Genomic DNA, 27148 nt, shown 5'->3' on the forward strand with positions numbered 1-27148 from the left:
TAATATAGCCAAAAATGTTGCACACCTATTTTATTGTGCCTGAGTTTATTTTTGAGCTAAAACTAATGAGACTGAAACTTTTGCTTATGCTTTATGTACTAATAAAAATATTGGAGTTTTAAAAAAGCATTACTTGCTTATTACTTAGACCCTTTAAAATGTTCGCTTCGGTTCCGCCTGAAATTGGATGCAGTTCGGTTCGGCCTTAAAAATCGATGTTCGGTTGCCTACCTAAATTGCATAAGTAATATTGGACTTGTCTTAAAAAGTAGGAGTATGAATTCATCTAGAACTTTTAAACAAGTCGAACCACAACAAAATAAACTCGATTTAAGATCCTTCATATGCAGACATATTGCCAAAAACCGTCGTTGCATTTAGCTCTGATACCTTTGATTTAAGGTTTTGATGAGTTTCACTAATTTATAAGTATCATATGCTTAAAAATTAGAAATTATAATTATAAAAAATAAAAAAGTATAAAAAAATAACATGGACGACGTTAGCTCTGGGTAGTACCAAATATCAGAGTATAAAAACTGAAAAAAATTATCATTAAAAATTCGCACCACATGTAAAACCGATTTTTCTATTTACGTTTTACACCCAAGTATTGCTTGAATGGCTAAGGCTAAAAACTATTTTTTGATTATTTGGAGAATGCGAGATTTTCAAAAACAAAGGTAAACGTTTTTCTTGGACATTTTTGCAAAACTTGTTGGCCGTTGATGACCACTGTGCAGCCTGACTAACAATAAAGAAGACGAGTTATCAAAAAGAAGGTTATTTTTGTACAAATCTAAATTTTTTATTTCTTTCCTTAATTAACTCAGCGGACTTATTTACACTTTGAAGATTTTTCAGCTTCTTTTGCGTGAATTGCATAGTAGAAAAATCTTGACGATAACACATTATTTATGTGCTCGTATATAAACATTAAATCACAGGCATATTATTAATTTTTACAACTCGACTTAGTTCATTAAATAAATAATATGCGCAGTCTTGGTCACTAACCGTATGAATAGAGACTTAAAAGACTTAGATGCATTACAACTAAAATACATTAAAAAATGTACGCTTAAAACTAATCTCATATCTGTCTCTAAGCGCTAATCTAATTAATATTCCAAATGATTGGCTGCTATGACAATTGGCCGTAGATGGGCTCCGAGTAGTAGAGCGTGGGCACACCCATACCCACCGTGTATGGTTCGGTGGGTGCGCGTGACGCTTGCAAGCTACGTTTTGAGTGTTTTTTATATCTGCAATGATAAAAAAAAAGGAAAGTGAATATGATTGGCTTTCATATACAAAACCACATAATACTTCTTCTTCAGACAACACGCCGTACACGCCGCCACAATGGCTGCAAGCCCAATAAAGGCCGCAAGTATGACTAGCCACGTGCCCGCCGAGGTCATCAAATTCGCCGCCACTGGAAACTTTCGCACCGAACACAATTCCACCTCACTCACGCCATACTCCACATACACATCGAACAATTCTTGTTTCATCTGTTCGGAATGCATTAGTTTGTGCATCTCCTGCAACGAGATTGCCGCGCCATTTTTGAATACTTGGAAGCAGGAGCTTGTTGCTGTAAAGTCCAGTGTGTAATCGGCGCGCGTCAGCACCTGCGTATCAAGTATGTGCAATTCTAAGTTGAGCGGTTTCAATTTCTGTTGCAGCTTCTCCTGGAATGGCCGTATAATGCTTTGTATCTCGGCTGGCGGGCGCGCAAAAACAAATTTTAGTAATGATTTGTCACGTATAACGAAAATCTTCAAGTTGTTGAAAGTATGCCGTTTTGTACGCTCCGAATTATTGGCTCGTATCTTCATGTGGAAATACCCATCTACGTAGTCGGCGAATGAGCCACCCGTACGCAGCTCGCCCGTTTGATTGTTGAGTGTGAAGAGGTTCTTCAGTGGTCTGGAGTCGATTTTGCGCGTGCGCTTATAAAATTGTGGCACGAAGGTGACATTGTCGATGGAGTAGACCACCGGTTGCGCTTCAGCATCGCGATCGCTTGCTTGCACCGTTGTGATAACGGTATCGACGGGCACATTTATACGTATGCCAATGGATGCGTCCTTATGAGCGAATTGCAGCAAATTGTCATCTATGTCGATCACTTTGATAGTGACTTGAATGAGTGAGAGATCATTACGCTCATATTCGTCCCCAATGAATTGGTAGTTAGGTGCACCATATTTTAAACACTTAACCGTTAACGTATACGCGTCCACTGATTCTCTGTCAATCGGTTTTGTGGTCTTAATAACAGCCACATTTTCCTTGGTACGTTCGATGGTGAACACATCTTCGTTATTGCCTTCGATTATTGCATAATCGATGAGTGCATTATCACCCACATCCTCGTCGATAGCGCTTACATTGCCAACAGTAGTGCCTTCAGGCTCCTCTTCAAGAATGCTGAAGAGCACAGGCACTGCATCCTGTAAGTAAATAAGTGAAATTTTCATATTGGTGAAGTGTAGATATACTTGTGAAGATAAAAGTCTTACAATTTCTCGTACAAAATGTGGTTCGTGATCGTCTACATCCAACACCATAACCTGTAGTATGCGTGTTACCGACTGTCGTGGCAGACCATCATCCGAAACTTCCAATATTATATTGTATAAATCTTTTTCTTCGCGATCCAAAATCTGTCGAGTCGTTATAAGCCCGGTTTTTTCGTCAATTGCAAACGCTTCAGCGTCTGGTGTATCCTGCAAAATTGTATAGGACAGCATGCCCGAAGGCGTGTTTGGATTGTCGGGATCACTAGCTACAACTTGAAATACCGGCGCACCGATTGGTGAGTTCTAAAGTGGAGAAAAAAAATAAAAAAGAAAATAAAACCTGCATTCTCGAATTTCACTAAAATTATACGAGGTATGACTAATACATAATGAGACTGACACTGCTATAGAGGAAGTACACAAATATGCGCCAAACGCTGGCGATTGTCAGCTGCTGAAGCCTTCTCTCTTGAATGAAGTACCACTCGCATCTTTAAACAGATTAGCAGAACCATAGTCTTTGTGCGTATTAGAGCTGCTTTTTGATTTGAGCAGAACATTATCGTGAAATTTCGCATTAAACTTGGAAAGCCCGTTAATAAAATTTTTAGTTTATTAAATGTTCTGATTCTTTCCAGAATAGCCGAAGAGGTCTTGCATGTCAAAAAACGGTTAACAATATCAATAAAATTGGTAACCTGGATTCAGGAAGGCCAAACTATAAGTCAAAATTATTACATCCACATTTTTGCTGAGTATCATGGAATAATAGGGAAAACACAATCCATATTATTCATTGACAACTTATGGAGTTTCTATTAAGAAGATGCGCGGGATATACTGCATAGCCAGCATCAAAGTATTGGTCCACATACCTTATTAGGTAGAGATTGCACTCTGCGGTTTCGAACTGATTCTCAAGGTAAAAATTATATTGATTGAAAGGAAGAAGTATTGAGTCAGTTGAAGTTGTCAAAGATAACGCGGTATGCAGCTTGATGAAGCTGGTAGTGTATTTAAACGCAAGACGGTTTCGAACCTCTTGAGATTCGCATGGTAGAAATAGAGGACGCTCGTATATTGAAGATGATAAAAAATAAATTTGTATGGTATTAAAATGAAATATTTTACAGTCTAAGTCTTTTTATATAATACCCACACCTCGTTGTCGTTCTTACCTCTGTTACATTCGCCATTTGTCCCACTTTGGGTGCTACAATGTATGGTATGCCATCATTTGCACTCACATCACCTATATAGACAATGACTGACACATCATTGGACAGCGACTCCTGCTTCGGCACCTGATTGCCATTATCTTGGGCCCGTACTACCAACTCATAAGGTTGTGAACGACCCTTACCAGTCAGCTCACGTTTTGTCTTCAGTTCCCCATTTTCCGAATTTATCTTAAACAAATCGTTTGCATCACCCTCATCCAGCAACTCATAGCGCACTTCACCGCCTGGTCCATCGTCCGGATCGTTAGCGTATACTTTCAGCACGAATGCATCTATAGGCGCATTTTCCGGTATTACCCCTGTATAGTTGCGCTGGCTGAATTCTGGCGAATTGTCGTTGACATCCAACACATCTATTTTTAGCTCGACGGTACTTTGTTTGGCATCGGTCGGCGCACCGGGTGAGTCTTCTGCCTTCACTTGTAGGTGTATGTGTGGTGTGCGCTCGCGATCAATCGTTTGATTTGCGGCTACCACGATTTCACCAGTAGTGCTGTTTATCTGAAAGAGTTCAGCATATTCGCCCTGCAATGAATAGATGATCTTGTGATAGCCGAGTCGTGCATCGCGCTCATTTAACGCTGCATCTTTATCGTAGGCCTTGACGTGCACTACTTTTTCAGGATGCATTTTATTTTCTATGATTGCGGCTTTGTATGCTGGCGCCTCGAATGTGGGACTATTGTCGTTAACGTTTTCTACTGTTATATTAACTCTGCTAATAGTTATACGTTGTCCATCGGCTGAAGTGGCTTTCACCTGAAAATCGAATTCCGTTTCACCAACTTCGAGCCCTTCATAATCCAAACGCTTCTTGAGTATGATTTCCCCACTGCGCTCATTAATTTGGAAGTATTCGAGTTCGGTGGGTTCAACCAGCTGGAAACTTGTAATCGCCGTATGTGTGACAGGGTCATCGGCTTGAAGTATGAAAAGCGCACTATCGATGGGCATTTCCTCCTTCACGATTATATGTATCACTGGTTTCGAACTACTCCAGCCTTTGTTTTTAAATACTGGATTTGTGTCTTTGAAGGATTGCACATAAATTGTTATTTCAGTTGTATCGATCTGTCCCTCTGGATCCACTTCTGCATTGAGGTCACGAACTTGCACGGTGAATGTGACCACAGCGGCAACATCATGACGCAACGTACTATTCACAAATATTTCACCAGTCACACTATCGATGCGGAAAGCTTCCTCCGACTTGTAACTGCTGCGATTCGCTATACTGACACCGGCTTTGGTGGTAGCTCTCACGACACCGGTTATGCTATATTCCAGCTTAGAATAGAGATCCTTATCGATTGCGCGTACTTTGAGTATACTCTCACCCACTGCGGTGCGTTCAGAGACGTAACCCGCATAGCTGGCGTGTTCGAACTTTGGCTTTTCGTCATTTATATCTTTAATATTTACATAGACTGTTGTGGTGGCGGTTTCAGGAATGGGCATGCCAGCATCTACGGCGTTTACAGTTATTTCAAAACTATCCATGTTGGCATCGCGATCGATGTGTGCATGCAAAGAAACTGTAATAAGACCGGTGCTGGAAAAAGTAGTAATGAAAAATAACTGTTATTTGAGTTTAGCTTAGCAATAATTCATTTGCTGCAAAACACTTTCTATCCTGCTCTAAATCTGGTAGTGAAGCACGTGGCCGTCGCTTCAGCACTTAGACTTAATAATATGGCGCTATGGAAGACCCGGCAGATCCGCCGTACTACTTATATAGTGTATGTAGTTATAATCAAGAAATCGACTACTCTTTCCCCTTCACCCGCCTTCGACAGGCTCTTCAAGACTAATATCCCGTCAAGAAGAGAGTGGCACACTCAAAGACCATGGAAAAGAGGTGAAATAAATTTTCACACGGATGGATCCAGCTAGCAAATAAAGTAGGCTATGCAGTTTTTTGAAAAGTCTCAGCCATAAAGGAGATAACTGTGTACTCCTATACACACGTCGTAACAAAAACTTCAATAAATATATTCCCGGACTGTCAAGCGGTCATCACAACAAAGGAGGCAGTTATAAGATCAAAGGTTGCTCAGTAATGCATGGCAGCTCTAGATAATATTAGCACTGTCTTCAAGGTCAGTCATATATGGGTTCCGGGACACAGAGGTACTTAAGGAAATTGCAGGGCTGCTTGAAAAGAGAGGCAATACTGAAATTCCTATAGCAACTTGCAAATTAAGGATAAAAAATATTATTCCCCAGAATACCAATAGGTCATGGATAGGAGAAAATACGTGTGTTACAACCACTGTAATTTGGCCGCAAATACGTAAAGAAGATCAGGAGAGTTGCTTAACCTCTCAAGAGAGAATATCTCGAAGACCGTGGCTTGTGTCACCGGTCATTGGCTTGTAGGTAGGCACTCTTCTAGCTAGGAATATTTTCTCATGAATAGAGACGTAAAAGAGGAAGAAACAGTAGAACACCTCCTCTGTAATTTTCCAGCTAGGAGTAGATCAAGGTTGTTAGAAAAACTATCTTTTGGCTTTCTTATGGAACTATCTGGTGCTGGGATAAGACCTATCCTACGCTTCATAAGAGATTCTAAATGGTTCAGTGATGAATAAAAACTGAGGTTCCTGTGTTACTCAGTGGTACACAACGGATCTACATGGACTAAGTGAGTTGGCTATTCTACATCGACTGCCACTAAAACCTAACCTAACCTAAAACACTTTCTGGCTGGTTGAAAACTGCGCTTTACTGTATGCCAAGTCTTATAAAGGAGAAATATTGTTGAATTTGGCGCTAGTTGCATTGGGCAATACCATACAAAATTTTTGCTGTCCGTGTTGCTCCTCCAAAGTATCACTCTTAATCAGTAAGTCATTAACATCTCGATGCATATATGGACCTAAATTCTAAGACGTGCAGTATAGAAAGTATTCCAAGTAGCAAAGTGTAAACTCTACAACTAAAACTTTCCGTACTCGACTTTTAATCTCGTATAGACAATCCACATTTTATCCTTCTCCGTTTTCTCTTTTTTACACTAGTGGAATTGCCATTCCTCGGCCAAGTATATATATCCGATCAAGTATTCTGAGCATTAAAGCCGTAATGAAACTACCTCGACAAATTCGGACTAAGGATTCTTCTCTAACTTTTTGGTTTTCCAAACGATCTTGCAGTTCCCTAGAATGCAACTTTAGTAATAAACTCTTCTTACACTTCATCAATTTCGAAATTATCGTTTGCTCCCACAATACGATATCTCAGCAGTTCATCGAGTCCATCCGGATCATGTGCGGAAACTGTGGTAACATTATAGCCAGCAGGAGCATTTTCCGGTATTGAAACGCGGTAACTCGGTGGACCAAGTACAGGCACGTTTTCGATGTTTTGGAAATGCCCCTTGAATATGGGGCGTTGATTACCGCTAATGCCAACGCGTATTAAGACGCGTGTTGTATTGATTAATGGAGGAACGCCTGTAAATATAATATGAGAAGACCGTAAATTAGATTTGCTAACATTTTTAAAACCTACCTAACATTTTTTAAAACTTACCAAAATCGGTAGCCGAGATAACCAACTCGTATTCGCCACGTTCCGTGTCCATAGATTTTGCAACTTTATGCAACGTTATCTCGCCCGTGTCTTCATCTATCTGAAAGACATTTCCGGAAATACTGTTCTCAGAGACAATCGCATACTTAACGCGTCCACCACCCTGCGTGGGCCCATCGTAATCATGTGCGCGTATGAAGAACTGTGGCTCGAAAGTTGCAGTACCCTCGCGTATAATGCGCGTATATTCATCACTTTCGAATATCGGATAGTTGTCATTGACATCCAACACATCTACGTAGAGGATTGCATTCGACTCGCGGCCACCACCATCCATAGCTACTACAGTCAAACTGTAACTGCTTTGCTTCTCGTAATCCAATGATTTCAGCACATGGAAGCCACCCGTTTCGGGATGCACGTAAAAGTTGTCCGAACCAAAGCCTTTCAACAAATAAAATATTTTACCAAACTCATTTGAGTCTTTATCGGTAGCCTTGAATACACCGAACTCTTCATTGATTGTAGCGTTTTCCGGTACAACGAAACGATAAGTATTTTGTTCGAAGATGGGAGAATTATCATTGATGTCTTGCAGGTTGACTTGCACCCTCGCTTTAGATTTTTCCTCGCCATTCACTGAAGCTACCAACTCAAAGTCAAACTGTCGCAGTTCCGGATCCTCAACATCATAATCGAGTTTCGTGGAATTTAATATACGTACGACCACAGGTGTGCGCCCTTGCGCTTCCCGAGGACTAACTGCGAAAATTCCTTTCGAATTTTTGACATTACGCAACGTCAATTCGTAACGGCTATTCTCAGCCATATCACGATCGTCCACAAATACCGATAAACCTGGCAATGCCATACCTTTTTCCAAATTTTCTGGTATGGAAATGTTGAAGAAGTTCTCATTGAACTCTGGTATGTGATCATCTACATCGGTGACAACGATCGTAACACGAGTAGTAGAGTAGTCTGCTTGTGGCTGGCCATCGACTAGTTCAGTGGCGCGTACGGTAAACACATAAACGCCACCGTTTTGTAATATCTCTGGTTTCTCACGATCCAAAGGTACATTTGTGGTTTTCAATACAGCTGTGCCCTCCTTTGGGTCGCCGAATGGCTCCAATTTGAAATGTCCGAATATCTCATCGTCAAGCGAAAGCGTGATATCACGTGGTATGCCAATATCACCGTCAATCGCCTTAATGGTTAAAACGTTAACATCAGCTGCTGTATTCTCCGCAACCGTAGCAGAGTATGGAGCATTCGTGAAGATCGGCGGTTGATCTTGTACATCGATTACGGTGATCGAAACGCTGGCGAAAGAGGTTAATCGATTGTCCAAAGCGCCGTCAGAAGCGGCCACAGTCATTATGTATGACGGGCGGCTCTCGTAATCTAATGGCTTCTTTAGCGTAACGCGCGCAGTGTAATTTCCATCGGCAATGCGTTCCGCGCGCACATCGAAGGTATCACAGATATCGTTTTCCTACGGGAAGTGAAACGAGTGCGTAAAAAAGTTTTATTTTTGAAATTACTTCATTTTAACTAACCTGCACACATTTGATTGTCAAAACTGCATTGATACCCTCATCACGATCGATCGCAATAATACGTGGCTTGATTCCCAATTCACCACCCACCTCCAGCGATTCGCTAACACTTGACGAATAGGGACGCCCAATGAAGGTCGGATGATTGTCATTGTAATCGCGCACTGGAATTTCTCGTCGCAGCGAGACCGTATTCGGTTCAGTGCCATAGATGCCCTCATCTGTAATGCTAATGATCACTTCAATGGTGTCTTGCGTTTCGCGATCAAGTTCTTGTCGCAGGCGCACAACACCTGTTTCACGGTCAACTGAGAACACTGGCCCAGATATGCTGTACTTTAAGCGGCTGCCCTCTGGGTCGATACCTGAAACAAAGGGAAGAAAGAAAAATAATGAGTAACGAACATGTGAATTAGGGCAGCATGCGCAGATTTGGTGTTCCGATAAAGTTGTGATTCGCGTATAAATTCAGTGATGGGAAGTGCGCGTTAAAACCACGCCGGGTAGCAATTCCATTCTACTAGTGCTGAAATGCATTATTTTGCAGCATTAACATTTTCATACTCTGAGATGTTTCTATGGCAGACAGTTGCTATAGAGGTAGCAAAAGTTATAGCCATTTGGAAGAAGCACACAAATGTATTAAGGCGAGACAAATTACATATGTACATATATGGGAATAAAAATTTGTATAATCTGGATGAGACAGAATTTTATGCTTTTTATAAATTTTTGTCAAATGAAAAAAAATTTGCTACTGTAGACACATATGTGTACTTGTCTAAAAAATCGATAACAAATTTCGACAAAGTAGAAGTATTTTATCATTCCTCGGCTAGAGTCATTCGTGGAAAGGTTAATTTTGCAGTTCTCTAGTGTATTAAACTTTCCCCTATTATGGAGTTCTACGGATACCGAAAGAAATAGAAATCTGAGTGTGCAAAGTTGGGTCATAAGTCGATGGATCAAAACTTCCTAGCCAAATTCTCTCAATTTCTATGGGATCAACAGAGTCGTACACATTTTCTGGCTGCAATTTGTATTATATACTTTAGTATCTATAACTGTTAGCAGAGTTGGAAATCAATCAGTTTACCAGATGGTAACAGCTCATATTTTATCATTCTTCTCCTTCTTCTTGATTCTTGATTGGTGCGAAAACCACTTATTTTGGCGGAGTTTAACAAAGCGCGCCAGCCGTTTCGTGCTAACCGGCGCCAGTTAGATACATCAAGTGTAGCCAAGTCCTTCTCCAACTGATCTTTCCAATGTAGAGGAGGCCGTCCTCTTTCTCTGCTACGACCAGTTGGTACCGCATCGAATACTTTCAGAGCCGGAGCGTTTGTATTCATTTGGACGACATGCCTCAGCCAGCAAAGCCACAGGTTCTTTTTTCGCTGCGCTATGGCTACGTCGTCGTAAAGTTCATAGAGCTCATTGTTCCACCGCCTGCGATATTCGCTGCTACCAACGTGTAAGGTCCAAGAATCTTCCGCAGGAGTATTTTTCTCTCAAGGAACGTCCATCTTCATCGTCCAAGCTTCAAATTTTTTCATTCTAATACCAAATATATTGCCATAGGTTCCTCGGCGTCAAACATGGATTTTATATAGTTTGAGAAGCAACCTTTAGCAAATGGAATTTCTGCTCATGAAATTTTTTAAGCACCGTCCGAATTGAGAAGTGCTTCCCCGAGCCATTTGTCTTTTTAAACAGGATGATTCCCTAATGAATGAATACTTTAATCTAATGTTGGAAGCTACAGAACTAGGCACTGTTAGTTCTATCATTTATACTATAAGTTACAATAGATACGGATAGATGTATCTTATGTCGTCAAATAAACACTCAGCGCTGGCGCACCTTGACACCAATGCCACTGTGGGCAGTTAAAATCTTTTAAGTACGTATTTTATTTACTTGGATCCAAAAATTCAAAGAAAATCCACTCATCCTCTTGTGTGGCAAGTAACCACGGGCAACGCAAGCATCCGATCAAGAGGTCCCTTGATAACATTAGGTTGATAGGTCTGTTGAAGGCTTACGGACTATTACGCTTTGGCGACGACGAACATCACAGACGATTGATACACATTAAAGTGACATAAGCTTGAAATAGTGGATCAAGATTAATCCGTTCCACTAACAATGTAAATAAAATTATATGAAAATATTCGATGCGGTACCTGCAGATGGTGGAAGGCCTCTAAAACGATGGAAAAACTAAATGATGAAATATTTGCCTGCATTTGGAGTTCTTAATTGGCGGCATATAGCACGACAAATAAATAGTTAAGAAATACTTTTTAGTTCGATTAGCAATAAAAGCGTGTTTTTTAGTTTTTTTTTAACTATTTTTTATTATGAATGAAAATTATTGTTATCATTGCAGTCAGTGAATTAAGAATTCGATATATTCGTGTTGTATTTAATTCTTTTCTTATCGACAGTGAGTCTAAAGCTATGCAGTTATCGGCCGTGATAAAGAAGTAATCGGGATGAAGAACTTATTTCGTGGAGGGAGCCTGAGAAACGGCTACCCCACTCCTGAAACGGAGAGGTAACAACAAAATATACTGACATAATCATTATGTTACATACTTTTTCCCATATAGATCATTGATTGAAGGTCGAGCCTTGTTTTTCTGAATGAAGTCAGTGATTTATAGTCCGATTTAATTGTGTTATATTTAATTTCTTCTTTACCGACTATATGTCCAAAGAAAGGCCAGCATTGGCCTTGACACAGAATAGATACTCTTAGCACAGAAAAAGGAGACCGTGGATTATATTGGCACATTCAAAACGAGATGTAAAGTTCCAGTTTGGTTTTTTTAGTTCATTTTTGTTGTGAATGGTACTTTAATCGATAAAATTTTATAAATGAAATTATGGTCATGATAAATTCCTTCTTTACTTGCCAAAATTTTGTTCCGTAAAATAATTTCAAAATTTATGTTTTGATTATTTTATTGTAATTAACAAAATCACATCTTATATGAAAATTACTTCATCTTATATGTATGAGACTTGTATAATAGTATCTACGCATGTGTAAAGACTATGCAAAGTGAGAATGCAACTACCCTGAAAACGTTTTAGTCTTCTATTCGTACTGCAGTGCCGCGTGCCCGAGCAAGTTCGAATTCGAAAAAGTAAGCCGTAGACTCCCGAAATCAGTAAGAGTAACTCGGAGAGTGCAGGCATGCGCAGACCGCGCGTTAGCTCTGTCTTTCTTACCCTTCTACAGAAGATCTAAAAAAAGAAAATATTAATCCTGGCAATCCTAATAAGGATAATGGAAAACTTTTATCAAATTATTGCATTGTCATCGGTCCTTGATAGGTGTGCACGGGTAGATTAATTTTGTGAATTTATGAGTAATTAATGCATTTGTGAACGTACTTTAAAGTAACTTATGGTTGTGTGTTTGATTAATATAATAAAATTAATAAGTTGTGATCACATTTGTGATGTGCGAATTTTTTCTTTCACTTCGAATTTTTCACCATTGTTTTGGTACTTTTTATATAGGAAATATAAATTTTATATCATTTTGATGACCTGCATTACTTTTCGCTTATGAAATTTTCTTCGTGTATTAATTTTCCGCGCATAAAAATGGCATCTCCCTAATGTTCACTGCTAATGTGCACTGACGAAGTTAGTTGAGTTAGCTACCTTCCCGTCATTTACTTTGCGGCAATAGTGATTGCCTTAATCGTGTGAAAAATGCTAATTACTTCCCACAACCTTGTTCACAGTTTTGCTTGCGAGAAACTTGTTGCTCTATATTTTGATTTGCTTTTGTTCTTCTCTGGACTTTACGCTTGTCTTGCCGGAATTTCCACACTTCGGCAACGCTAGCGGAACAACCGTGGAAATTGTGTTATAATATTACGGCAGTCAAAGTGTGACTACTTCGTACGTGAGAATGGTATGCATGCACCTACTTACCCCGTAAGGAAATCGACTTGTTATAAAGTGGACCCGTGAATTGTTATCGTTCGTATTCTTTTCCTATTTTTCAATATATTAAAACTATGTACTAATAAGTTAGGCAGATGAAGATATATTTAAAATACGGTCTATCCCTAATCACTATTTAAATCATCTTTCAGGCAATTTTTACATTTCTTCTCGAAAAGAAAAATGACCTGGTTTTTTGGTATAAATATGTAGTTGAAGAACAACGTCTGATTGGTTGAACCTTCCAATTTGTAACATTTGCCTGATCACTGAGCTGCTGGAATATGGCTCGACCATGTTTCGTGTTGGTTTGCTACCATTTTTTAGTCACTCGACTGGAGCGTATTTGCAATATATTCGTGAAATAATTGATTTCAGCAGCTTATAATAAATGGCACCACCTTAATCCCGCGAAAACTAAGCACATCTTTCAGACCTGGCGTTGATATAGACTTTGGTGTTATTGTTTATTATAACAAATGCTTCATATATGTATGTTTAAGGTGATATGTATGATACAGGGTTGCCCATATTCGACGGACCCGACGGATTTCGATGACTCTTTCGGCCCATTCCAATCGACGAGGCTTATCCGCAGGCAATAATCTTTACGTCAATTGAATCTTATACGGGAATAAATGCGACTCAATGCGGATACTTCGTTGTAAAGTGGTCCGAGCAATGCCCAACTGCTGAGAACGGCGATTTTGGGATGTCTTTGACGACGCCTTGGCCGTTTTTGATTTGGCCTCTTTGGATTAGAAAGAGCATCACCAGTCGAAAACCTTTCGTACAAACGTTTAATGGTGTTCTTAGAAGGCGCACTTTTCAAATTATTTAATTTTTTATACGCATGGTAAAAATTTGCTTGGACTGACGCTTCCAACGCGGTATGTCATTAAGCGATCTGACGTCTCTGTCAAAAGATACAGGGTTTCCAGATGGCTCCGTCGAATATTGGCAACCCTGTATGTAATCAGTGATGGTAACGTCGATGATCTTTATCATAGTACTTTATTCTCCTGAGATTAGAGTGTGCATTCACTTTTCATCTTCTGCCAAAATCCGGTGCATATAAACAGTATTTTGCAAGTCGAAACACAACTTTGAAAGTACATGGCAACGTATACGAAATTTCCTTACTTTTCACTGATTTATATTAATTTCATTAATTTCGGAGTAAATGAAACAAATTATTCTTGCTATCTTGAAACTTCTTCTGCTGCCCATGACGTTCATCGTCTCTCCCCTCAAAATTCCCTCAATTCCTTTCAAATCCTCGACATATTCCTTCACAAGAAATTGATAGCCTTCAACTGCAGGTTTTATTAATTTGGGATAAAAGAAATTTATTTATATAATTTGTTGCAATTTTAAAAGTATCTTCATATTGCTTCTCTCATAGAAGTCTTGGTCCTTTTTGGCGAAAAACTCTAGTAATCGATTTTCACAATGTTCTCTTGACACCAATTTCTTATCACTCAGGAAGTTGTGGAAAGAGAGAAAAAGGTGGTATCGCTTGGTTCCAGGTCCGGAATATATGATGGATGCATTAAAACTACCAAGCCTTGCCTTTGGAGATTCTGGCGAGCCACTACAGACCTGTGTGGCCTTACGTAGTCCTGATGGTACACAACACCTCTTCTGTTGGCAAATTCTGGGGTTCCTGGTCAATCGCTAGCTCCATACAGTAAAGATCTGATTATTATTATTCCTTTCAAGTTCCACCAAATACACAATAAAGGCTTGCTAGCCGTTAGCCCGGCTTCATCACGCTTAGACCACGATCGTTTTAGCCTGTTATTGTCGCATGTGACTCATTTTTCGTCCCCGGTCACCATCCATTAAAGAAATATGTTCGATTTCATTTCCGATTCGGGCTTGCCTGTGCTAGGTGCATCTTTAACATCAAAAATGCCGTAACGGAATTGACGAAACCAAAATTGCACGTAATTAGCTATTACAGTATCGGCACATCATTCACAATTTCAGCGGCCAGGCTTGCATTTTCGCCTTTATCAATGAAAAACTGTAAAGTAGGTAAGTAGGGGTCGTCCCTCGGCAGGCAATGGCAAACCTTCGAGTATATTTCTGCCATGAAAAAGTTCCTCAAAAAAATATCTGCCGTTCGGAGTCGGCTTGAAACTGTAGGTCCCTCCATCTGTGGAACAACATCAAGACGCACCACAAATAGGAGAAGGAGCTCGGCAAACACCCAAAAAGGGTATACGCGCCAATTATTATCATTACCATTATTATTATATACTTTATAATATTTACATAGCTATATAGTACTCTTACTATTATTAGATGAGGCGCATATTTTAAAAGTTTACTGAAAATTGAAATTTCAAACTAATCGAACCTTTTATGTTTATGTAAATTAGTCAATTTTTTTGCTAGCTGATGCACCCATCTTACCAAAGAGCCAAGTAAGTGAAAACGTATCAATGCCAACGTAGCTCGTATTGGTATTAACCAACGGCAAATCGACTCTTTCTGTAAAACCGCGGTAACTGATAGCTCTTCTAAGCAACGTTGCCAATTTTCACGCATTGATAATAGCTCAAATTTTCTAATTATGTGTAATAAAATTTAAAATAATTGCAAAGTTTTACTTTCCAAATATTCTTAGAAAATTTTCTAACTTTTCATAATAAATTTTAAAATAATTTAGTTATAAAATAGTTTTGCTAATCAATAAGAGTATGAAAGAAAATAAACAATAAATAAGTATGTCGCGGGTGCTATCGATGATGTAGTTTGGTTTACAACTTCCTTTTATCGCGGTGATGCAGGACATCCTATCGGAGCAGATTACGAATTTACCATTGGTTTTCGTAGTGTAGAGAGAAGCATTAAATTTTGCTGTTGCTCCTGCAGTGAAAATTAAGCATTCAGGATATAAAAGTCCTTGGGAAAGTACGTTTCCTTGTTCTGTTAAGACGGCATAAGTGGTCTGAGATGCCTTTTAGACATCGGTGAACTTCAGTTGCCAACCATTGAATTTGTACTTTTCTCTCATTACTAGGAAGTTGGATAAGTAAGCATCACTACTTGTATTCGCTTTCCTCAGATGAACCTCAATAAATTATATTATAGCACATTACGAAAGGGACTATCAGGTAAGGTTGTCGGCCTGCCTCAATAACCTTTTCGCTTAAAGTCGACATTGATCCGCTCGTGTGCACACTTCAAAATTTCGAAGTAAATGAGAAACATCGTCAACTTCGCTACACACACGCAACCGATTGCAAGTTGATACAATTTTTTGTCAATTTTGGATCGGTTTGCCAAATGCGCCATACACGTGTCAATCTGTTGAAATTTCAAGTATTGTTTCGATTTGTTTTCCGTCTGTAACCCGCATAAGGCATATTGCTGCCCAACTTTTTATACTACGCAATATAACGTACGAGTATATAAGTAGAAGATAACGCAAAGAGGATCAAAACTGAAAACGTGTTAAGATGGGCTTATATGAATATATATGTATGTATATGAACAAGTGTATGTATTTCCCCCACCATTTATATGCACCACCAATTTATGAATTTTGTGTTAATAGAAAGGTGTAAGTACACACTTTTTATACCCTTGGGCACAAATGCAAAAGGGTATTATAATTTAGTCCATATAATGGTTGCAAAGAACATCAAGAAATAATCGAAATAGATACAGGCATAGATATATATGTATATATGTACAAAGTGAAGTCCAAAATAAACAAGACTGCCGTCATAAAAATGTTCTTGATGGCGCCATCTTTTTAATAAGTTAGTGCGTTAGAAGTCGCACCCCTAGCTGACTTCTAGTAAAACCTTGGTGACATTCGGTTCAGTAGAAGGGAAGTTATTCCATCTAAGGTGTCAGTAGGTTTGTGTCATCGGTACAAAAACGAGTTTCGAAAAATGAGCTAATACCAGAATTTAATTTAAAATCGGTAAAACGCTTACCGAAACATTTGAATTTATGAAAAAATCTCCGCAAACTCCATTGAAATTCCATTGAAATCAACATTCGAAAGACCCCATTAAAGAGGCGAGAAAAGACGAGAACTTCCTTTACAACATTGTAACTGGTGGTGAAACGTGGTGTATCCAACACGAACCTGAAACTAAGCGTCAAAGAACCGAATGGAAGACCCCAGATGAGCCACCATTCAAAAATCGTGTTTAGGGAAGTCAAAAAGCAAGTCGATGCTCATTTGTTTTTAGGATTCCAAGGGAATTGTCCACAAGGAGAGAGATACTTACTTCACGGCCGTGGAATTTCGCCAGCAACATGCATTTGGCTTCTTGTGAAATGTTGCTAGTAACATTGATTGTCGAATGAAAACAAACGTCAAATTTGTGAGCATCGCCTCAGAAGCATTAGGCGCAAAAAAAAAAAAAAAATATAAAAAGATTCACTCACAATCTTTGCGAATACGTTTGGCTTTAAAATGCCATGTCTTCAGAGTAATCAAACTCAGGCATTTCACGTGCAAGCGAACTGTAAGTTTTCGCTCAATTTTAAATGACGTGTGAGCTTTACATACTAGGTGTGAAAAAATGTTGCTGGCATGTACGCTATATTTTCAGGGCGTGAACTGGGCGCGAAATACATACGAAATTTCAATGCAATTTGTATGGGTTTTGACAGTCGTTTCACGTGAAACACGAACTGAGTACTATGCCCCAAGACTAAATATCCGTCCATTCGTCTGAGTGTGTTTGATTCCAAAAAAAAAAAAAAAAACAGCCAACCAAATAAACCTGCTGCGGACTGAATTTAGTACTTCCTTACTAGTGATTATTTTTTGTCGTTGCAACAAAACCAACTGTACTCAGTAATCGCAGCAAAAACTGGTACAGCAATCAAGATGAGAGTTGAATTTTAGTTGAAGCTGTCAAACCATGAACCAAACCTTAAAAAACCTTCCGCTTGCGAGTACTGGCACATTAACCATAATGAAGTGTGGCATAGAGCTGCCTTCCGTTGTATCTGTTTGTTGTTGTGGTAAGTTAGACGGAGGTCGTGCGCATGCGCTCAATACAAACAAAACATTGGAAAGAAGAAAGGAGAAAAACAAATACACATACATACATACATATGATGTATACATGTGCGGAGGCGGAATAGTTGGCAAACTTTGGTGTCACAATCACAATTACATCCACATCCAAATCCACATAAAAAGTGGTGCATTGACCAGTTTAGATGCTTCTACCTTTGCGGCTGAAAGAAATTACCAAATAAATAATAAAAAGCAACAACAAAATGACAAGAAAAAATGTACAAAGTAGTGCAAAATGAAAAAAATGAAAAATAAGTGGAATGCGTTTCACACATTTTTCTATTCGAGACTTTTCCTGTTTGCAGCCAAATATTTATTTTACAAATGTGTTTATCTCGTGCACGCCGGTTGTGGTATTGATGGTCAAAAATAGCAAGAAGCAGTGGCGTAGATAGCTCTTGGTCATGGCGGGGACCGATAAATTATTTGGTCATAATTGAACACTTAAAATTTAAAAGTAGCCAATAATGAGAATATTATTTTGTAGATGTTTTTTGCAATTGTATTTCCGTCTATAATTTAAAGCTCGAAACCGAGCCTTAGCGTTTTTGATGACTTATCAATGACTTTGGTTACTGTGTTTCCAATGTCACGATGAGATGCCAGAGCAGCTGATCCATTTAAGCATTTCTTGGATATAGAAATATGATTGCGGTAGTACAGGAGTACGAAAAAGTGCTTAATTTAGTATTTTGTTGTTGTAACGTAATAAATTGATTACTATAATGCAAATTTATTTTTTCCTGCGTGCTTAAAAGCTTGATATGTACTCTAGGACTATTCGTCTGCCACATGTTTAAACTCATATTCTGTGTGGAAACTCATAATCTCACAAATTCAGTGAGGCTGGTCGTGGAATAAGGAATACCTTTGGAGTGTGGGTAGTAAAATAATCGTTTCTGAGACGTAATTTTGTTTTGTTTGTGTATTCCCCTCCGTTGCTCGCGCATGTCCCCGTTTAACGGCCTAGATAGGTTCCGGAAAGATTTTATTTGCCGTAAAGCCTTTTTTTTTAGTTTTTATAAGAATATTTTATTAAAAATAAAAAGTAAACCCAAAACTTAACCCATTTCTTATTTCTCACCTCCAAAAAAAAAAAAAAAACAACTTACAGAAATTATAAAATGCGTGGGAGCTGTTTTACTCAGATGAAATGTTGTCGTCGTGAATTTCTGTTCCTTTTGATGGAACAGAAAATATTCGTCTAACTTTCTCTGCTTTGCCCTCCTTTCTCTTTTGCTCTCCTTTCTATCATATTGCTTCGTTCTTCAATGGGACCATTTTGAAAAACGATGTTTATTCCCTTTTCGAAATAAGAAAGTGCATTTCTTAACGTTTTTATTGTTAGCTGCCTGGATAAAGAAGGCTCTGCCTCCTCATTAAGTGATCGCTCATTTACTAACGGGGCGCTGACCGTTTGAAAGAGGGGAGCCGTTTCACCGTCTCATTAAGTCATTCATTGCCCATATTATGAAACATTTTTGGCATAAATTGAAAAAGTGTCGTAATTTTATATAAAGAGCGGCCGTACAGCGAAGCATGGGTGTAATATTTTGCTCGTTAAAGAAATTGTTGCACTCCTAGTGAGAGGTTTATGGTCTTATTATACCCAGTGCAAGAATGAATGAAAGAAGTTTTGAATGCAAAGTAATGAAATATTATGATTTCAAATACTGGAAGATCTGGATTTCAAATGCTAAGCTTTCTGTATCAATTTAATTCGATTATTTCTGCAGTAGGAAGATGGTATATAGGTGAAATGGTTGAAGTACCAGTCTGGCACTGTTAAAGTATTACTAAAGCGCCGTTTTGATACCATTATGAGACAACAGGCAGATATCTACAGCCAGCCAAAGCTGTTGATGTTGCACTGCCCCAGGCTGTCGAAGAAAAGATCATCCAGTGATCTTAATTGTTTAGATGCCAAACCCGGACATTTACAGGGAAAGTGCTCATCAGGTCCCCACAACTTCTGCAATGGGAATAAAATATTCGTTCAATGACCGCTACGAGTGCGAAAATTAGATGGCGTGGAGTCCCTCGAACTTTCGGAGTTCTATTACACTGGGGCCAAAGGGTTTTCGAAATAGCACACGAAGAAAAGGAGTTTCATCTCTTCTGCGCTTTCTTGACAAACAAATTTTGCAATTCCGCTTTAACAACAGTCAAGTGGATGCCGATGACTGGGTAGGAGATCTCTGAGACCCAATCAGTCAGTCGGCTCATTCCTGGCAAGCTCATCAGCAATTTCATTCCGTCTATGTTCCTATGTCCTGGAATTCAGATCAATGAAATGTTACCTGAACTATTTATGCAGTAATTAAAGAAGATAACCCAATTGTTGCTTTGCAAAATGGATTCTTTGATAATTCAGAGTTAAGGGAATACAATCTGAGTTCAATCCCGCGATCTAAATAGAGCATTTCCTTTATTTTATTTGATAGTTCCTTAAAAAATTCTTTAAATTAATATAGGGATTTAAAAACGCTTTGTGAAAAAGATACATTAACGAATTGGTTATTTAAACACACGAATCAGCGATTAAAACTTATGGGAAAGGACGCATTATATTTGTTTTAAATAGCAAATCATTAACTTTGTTTATTTATTAAATTAAAGTATTGTACTTTTTGATGTTATGTATAAATAATATTTTCAATAACATAAAAGTAAAAAAATTAAAAATTAATGCCTGAATATTTTAACGTAAGTTGTAAGCGCTTCAGCAAGAAAAGCTAAGTATCATAACTGTGACAGAGAAATTGATGTAAGTGATAAAAGACAAACAGACAATTTTCTTATTGAACTTGATCGGATAATGCATTCAACTAAAATCAAGGCTACATACAAAAACTCATTCAAATTCGTTGCTTATAGCAGAAATAATAAAAAAAGCCTCCTCCTGTAAAATCTGTTATTTGCCACTAAAGCCAATTCGGCGCTTATGGTTCGATACGTACCTACTAATTTTTTTATGTATTATTTTGCCAATGTGTGTGAACAAGTTTATCCAACTTTGTTTTTCTAAAGCAAAGCTATTCAACTGCTATTGGCATCCGCGCCAGCGCCCAAGCCGTAAAATAGCAACTTTCTAATTTTTTGTACGAGTACTCCGCACTCATCTTCCTTCTAAGAAATAATGATGCTTTAATTCATAGCCAATTAAGTTAATCTTCAATTAAAGCATATTTGCGAGTGTGTTTGTTTATTGATCCCAATTTCAGTCGAAGTGAAATTAGTTATGCTTTTACTAAATCGTGTTTTCCTGATGTATATTTATTTGAAATAAAAATCGTTTACTGTTTAATGAATACACCGGACGCCACGTTTTTTTGGGCCTGGCTTCTAAATGTTAAAATTTGGTTTATTTTGCATAGAGAGAAAAATACTTTTTGTTTGATAAAAGATTGCTTTTGTAAAAACCACAAGAATTTTTCTAATGTCTAAAAAAGTTACTGATTTTTTCATAATTTTATTATATTGCAAATTACAACTAATAAACTTTTGCTGAGCATTAGAGTATTTTTAATTCAAATGTGATGATTAATAATATCATAAATTTGTAAAATAAAAAAATAAATACCACCTTGATTAAAAAGTTCCCGGAATATTTTCAGAAAATTCAAAAGTTGATTCCTCGAAATTGATATTATCGAGTACGCGCCATCAACTGCAACGCACTTATGCTAGAATCTGATCCAGCTCTCTTTTCGGTATTGAAATCAAAGACGTATTCGATTTTTCCATTACTTCCTTTCAGTTGTTAAAACGCATTCGCCACAGTGGTTTTTTGACTCGATCAAATGTGGTCAAAAACTCATAGATAGTGATGGCACTGGGCGACGATACGTTATGCTGGTCCGAAATGCACGAGTTATTTTCCCCAAAAACCTTTCTAAACGCCCAAATAATAGGCATTATGACTTCTGGCAAAAATTCGTTGTGCAAAATATCACTGTAAACCGAAAACTCGCGAGGATCGCTTTCTTTTTCGACTGAAAACGCCGTAGGTTTTTTGTTCTTGATCATTTGGAGCTCTCCACTTACTCGTCGAATGTCTATATTGGGTTTCGTATTCGTAAAGTTTTTTTATTAGTTTTATAGATGTTTATAGATGTTTTTATCAATTTTCGATGTCGATTGCCTGCCTCTACGTTCGCCATTCTCGATGGACCCACGATCTCTTCTGAGACGTTCATGCCACTCGTAAAACTTTTAAAACTGTAAAAAATCAAAAACTAGTGCGGGTTAAATATACTCTAGACGGCGTAACTTTTACAAATTTATTTGCATATGTTTTTATGGACTTCCTCATATTAAAGCATTTATCCACGTAAAATAGACAAAATCAACCTTAAAACTCTAAGAAAGGATAATTTGGTGCAATTCAATGCCTAGCATCAGAATTTATTCATTAAAACAGAAAGCAGGGCAAAAGGAACTTTTGTCGGAAAATATATGATTGCATTATTTTATTAAAATTTAAAAAACAAATTTTGGTGAGCATCGGACTCCAAAGGTAATAATCGCTTTATGATTTTGAGAAATTTGGGGCCATACAACCGTATAAATTTGTTTTTGTTTAAATTTATTATGTATTGGTGTTTCACCATGATTCGAACCTACATACTCCGAATGGTAGTCACGCACCAACCCATTTGACTACGGCGTAAACCTATACTTATACATGAATCCTAGCTCTAAGAAACAAAGAACTTTGAATAAAATGGAGTTAACCTTTAAATCCCAATAATTACGAACGAATTGCAAATTATTATGAATATTATTCGGGGATAATCGATTATAAATCCTATCCGCAATATGGACGAGCATTAGCTAAGTAAGAAAAAATAGTTTTACAAAAACAATTGTAACATCTCGATGAACAGTCAAAGTTCTAAGCAATTAACTATGGGGGTTTTGATGACCCTTTTTTCTTGAAAATATAAGCAATATTTTTAGGACAGATTAGATAAGGGAGCGTACGAAAAGCTCAAGTCTGCGGTAATTCGTTTAATTAAGAGAGATGTTAAAATCTCGCAATCGCAATGTTCATGGAAACAGGTGCATAGTTCCATGTAATACATGATAGGTTTCCAGTTTTGATAGAAATGTACCCTTCCTATGGCCCTCTTAGAACAAGTAGATTTCATTTATTTGCTAAAATGTATCCGAACGTAAACTTTGGACCCCAAATCACAAAGCTTTGATTGCATTTTATATCAGTAGCACGCCAAAAATCGAATCCAAGAAGTAATTTCAAGTATACATGCAAGAATAATGAAGAAACTTTTCATCAAAATCAGTCCAGCTGGGACCACTAGTGGATTATGCCGGAAACTTTTCAGTCTGCCTCTTGACGAACTAATGTTTGAATTTGCATTAACACTGCTGCTTGCCATACCTGCTTTCTTCATGCGTAGCTGACAACTAATAAGTTGGTAAGAATTTTGATTTCACGCTTAGCGAAGCATATTAGCAAATTTACAATTTACTAAATTTCCACCTCCGTTTACAGATTTCCCGTATTTCGTTACTGCTCATATGAATGCGCACTTACGCCTATGATTGACTGTGTATATACACACATCAGTATGCATTAAGCAGTTAAATATATAGTAATTTGCACTGAAAGAATATTTGTACTGCAAAATAAATCAAAAGTTTGGTAAAAACAAACGAAATGTTTTAGAGTAAACAAAATATTTTTTAGACCTCAACCTAAATCAGCATAAGCTCAGCGCAAGCTCTCAAAGACGGATTTATTGTAACCTTTTGAGAGCAGTTTTCAAAGTTTTATCCAATCCAATTGTATTTAAAATCCAAGCTTTTAAAGAATTATGTTGGCATTATTCAGCATTTGGTACGAAAAACCGAAATGTAGGGCCGCCTTAAGATCGCTCAGAGCTTAACTTACTTCTTAGAATGAAAATTCCGAGCCATAATCAATGGGTTCGCATTTGCAACTGAGATTACATTCTGGCTATTCTTCAAGAACCATGACTTGGTCTAGTTTTACATTCCTTAAGATCATAAGCTTGTTAGAAAGTTAGGGAAGTGATATCGGTATAATAAAGACCATCTGCATATGTTACTCCCAGAGTTCCACAAATACTCGTATACCATCCTATCTTACTATGCTGACCGTGATTGGCTTCAACCAGATGATAAGGTGGAAGAAAATAGTTATTAGCTCTTATTTTAGGCATCCCCTATGGTCCCAATATTTGTTTTTGCCTATTAAATACAAAACCCAAATTTAAATATTGTTTAATGAGGTCTTTTTTTTTCTTGTAGTTTTAAAAGATGTATCAACATTTTTGATGTATTTGTACATATGTATATAAATCCTAGTGAAATGTGATAAGCAGAACTATGTCGGGACTGTGAACGTAACTATAAAATACTGATCATGCATAAGTATCAACAAATAATGGACTAGTACCTAACTACCCTACATAAAGTTAATCTGTATACTGCGCGGAACATGCATATATATTTATTTTTTGTACGAGTTGAAGTTCATTCCTACTCGTGCGTAAAATTGCAGCAGAAATAATAATTTTGTTCAGTGTAGTTTTGCTCTAATTTCTCATACGTGCATACAAGGGGGTTTATGTACATTTTTAATAATTAATTATTATACGGCAGACTTACTAAAGTGTGCTTAAATATGTTTGTGTAATACAACATGAGTCAAAATGTACATCTGTATGTGTTTATATCTTCTACTTACTTAACCTTAATTGCCACACTTTTTTAAAGAAAGTGTGAAGTATAATCATGAAAAACATCTTCCAAAGTCAGTGGAGCTTCGTCAGAATGTCAGAATGTTTATAACTTTCATACATATACAGAGTTACCGGGAAAGTCGTCATACATATTTAAGGGCATTATAATTTAAATAATTTCAGATTAATTTCCTTATTTGACATGATGTCCTTACTTAACTGTTTTCGAGAAAATCGATTTTGAAAATTATTTAATAATAATAATTTTGACGAGAATGAGATATGACGTCTCTCTAAGACACGGATGCTGTTGCAGAACATCCGGGTTTGTCGCAGTAGTTAGTGAGGTTTATAATACCAATAATGTTTGTTCGTATCCAAGACGACTTTGCCGCCAACCCTGTATAATTATAAGTATACATTATACACACTGTGGAGCTAATTTTCAGTTCAGTTTGAGTTTCATTATAGATTTCAAATTAGAGGTTCTTTTTAAGTAGATTTGGTTTTGATAACTGAGGCGGTTCGAAGGCTTCTTATTTGACAGGTGCTAGGTAAAAAAACAACATTTTTTTTGTTGAAATATTCGTCTGCATGACTCGACAATTCAAAAGTTGATGAAAAATTTTCAAGAAACTGTTTTTATCGACGACAGAAAAAGCCTGGTAGACCAAAAACTAAACGTTCTGTTTAGAATATTGCTGCTGTAGGGCAAAGTCTTGCTGGACAACCATCAACATCGATACTCGACGTTCTCAACACTAAGGTACGCATGAGACGACTGTTTGGTGGATTTTACCTGTAGGCGGTGGACATTTATATGATGTTATTTTTTACATATAATTGATAAGAGCCGCATATTTCATAAAAACTATGAACGCTGAAATGCGCTTCTTTTGGCATTCATTTGGCATTTGTTTTCGACTGGATTTTGTTGTGCTCGTATTCCGTCCCAATACTTGATACTTGAAAATAATGGAAACATCAGAATTTTTTCTTATTTTATTACATCAATAGATAAAACTGTGCTCTTTAATCCCTAAAAATTCCATAATGGGATTAACATAACTTTTCGAGTTACAATCCATCTAATAAAAGAAATATATTCTAACAAACTATATCGTATGGGATTATAATACTTATTGTACGCATTTTATTTAATAAAAAAACTCGAGTCAAACTTTGTATTTTTAAAGTAATTTGGTCTAAATCCGCCGAATTTACCTTGACAACTGTTTGGCCACTCATTTTTGCTTTATTTTGAGTTCTTGCTTAACCATTGCCTGAACATTTTCGACAGGATTAACTTTAGGCGACTGTGAAAGCTAATCCAACAATTCATTACCATTTTAGACTTTACACTCCTTCTGCTTCGATGTTTGTGATCGTTGTCTCCTTATAATCGTAAAATCGGCGGTCGGCTAGTTCTTCAAAACATATTCCAGGGCAATAATGCTTTTGGTAAATTTTTTTCATCAAAATTGCCCTCAAATTGGCAGTAAACTCAAATAAATGACCAAATCCTTTTCGGGAGAAGCAGCCCCAACCATGAATCTTAACTTGAAGGTTAACATTTCATTGAAATTGTTGATTATCAGCAGTACACTAATGAATATTACGTTTGTCCAATTCTGTTTTGAAGTTGTCTTTGCCCATGTAAGCCTTTTTTCAATGTGTGATAAGGAGAGCTGCGGTATTTTCAAAGTGCTCCGGAATTTGAGGTGTTCTGCACTTAAACTGATTCAGATTCACGTAAGATTAAGTTCTGCTTTATCACAAACAAATCAATGATCTTCTAATTTTGCTTTAGGGAGGTATTTTTTTTTTTTTTTTAGCCTCTCCCGGAGAAGTTGTTAACGTTTTTAACTTCGGTATACCATTGCACTCATTTATTTGTGAACGTCTTTGATTTCTTGAAATATTTTGCTGCATATGTCGTGGTATTTTTGGATCCTTAGGGTGTGTACATAGGAACATTGTTTCAAATGGTTTTTTATACACGGAACTCATTTTGTAAAAATAATAAAAACTAACAAATTGCCCAACGCATAATGCGAAAAGAATACGCCTTTTTAGCAGCACTTTTTTTTTCTACCAGAACTCTGGTTTGAATTTCGCTGGTCACGCTTTTATTAGACAGACTGTATATTCAAATACGTATAGCAAACCAATGAAAAACACTGCATATCTGCTTACTACTTCAATAGATTTGCAAGTGGACTTAATGTACAACGGCAATGACCAAAATACTTGCATCATTGGACATAGAATCGTGCTGAGTTCGGTCCGCACTAACGAATAATAGAACTCGCTCAAATTTGGTACGCATACTGTTTCCCACTGCATTTAGATCCGATACAAAGATTTTTGAGATTGAACAAAAACTACGCCAACCAAGCTGAATTTCCTTCAGTTGGTCTGTTTTCAAAAACGTTAACTCTAATTGTCCATGAGTTCGTCTGTATCCAAAAATTAACGCCATCCCAAATTAAATTTTACTAGAGTATGCAATCTAGGCCTA

At 37.5% G+C, this 27148-nt stretch overlaps 1 protein-coding gene across 3 annotated transcripts in view; it reads right to left on the minus strand.

Annotated features, from left to right (window-relative positions):
- Positions 1–783: 783 nt before the first annotated feature.
- LOC129240858 (cadherin-23-like) overlaps positions 784–27148 on the minus strand; it is a 50386-nt gene continuing 24021 nt past the window's right edge. For all 3 annotated transcript variants that reach the window (XM_054876889.1, XM_054876891.1, XM_054876890.1), the window contains exons 3-9: positions 8869–9233; positions 7307–8804; positions 6966–7227; positions 3710–5324; positions 2532–2834; positions 1330–2462; positions 784–1265 (exon numbers count right to left, since the gene is read on the minus strand). In XM_054876889.1, coding sequence (XP_054732864.1) covers positions 1145–1265; positions 1330–2462; positions 2532–2834; positions 3710–5324; positions 6966–7227; positions 7307–8804; positions 8869–9233 — 5297 coding nt within the window. In that variant the 3' untranslated portion in view covers positions 784–1144. The remainder of the gene's footprint in view (positions 1266–1329; positions 2463–2531; positions 2835–3709; positions 5325–6965; positions 7228–7306; positions 8805–8868; positions 9234–27148) is intronic.

Source organism: Anastrepha obliqua, chromosome 3 (genome assembly GCF_027943255.1).
Source record: "Anastrepha obliqua isolate idAnaObli1 chromosome 3, idAnaObli1_1.0, whole genome shotgun sequence".
Classification (NCBI taxonomy): domain Eukaryota; kingdom Metazoa; phylum Arthropoda; class Insecta; order Diptera; family Tephritidae; genus Anastrepha; species Anastrepha obliqua.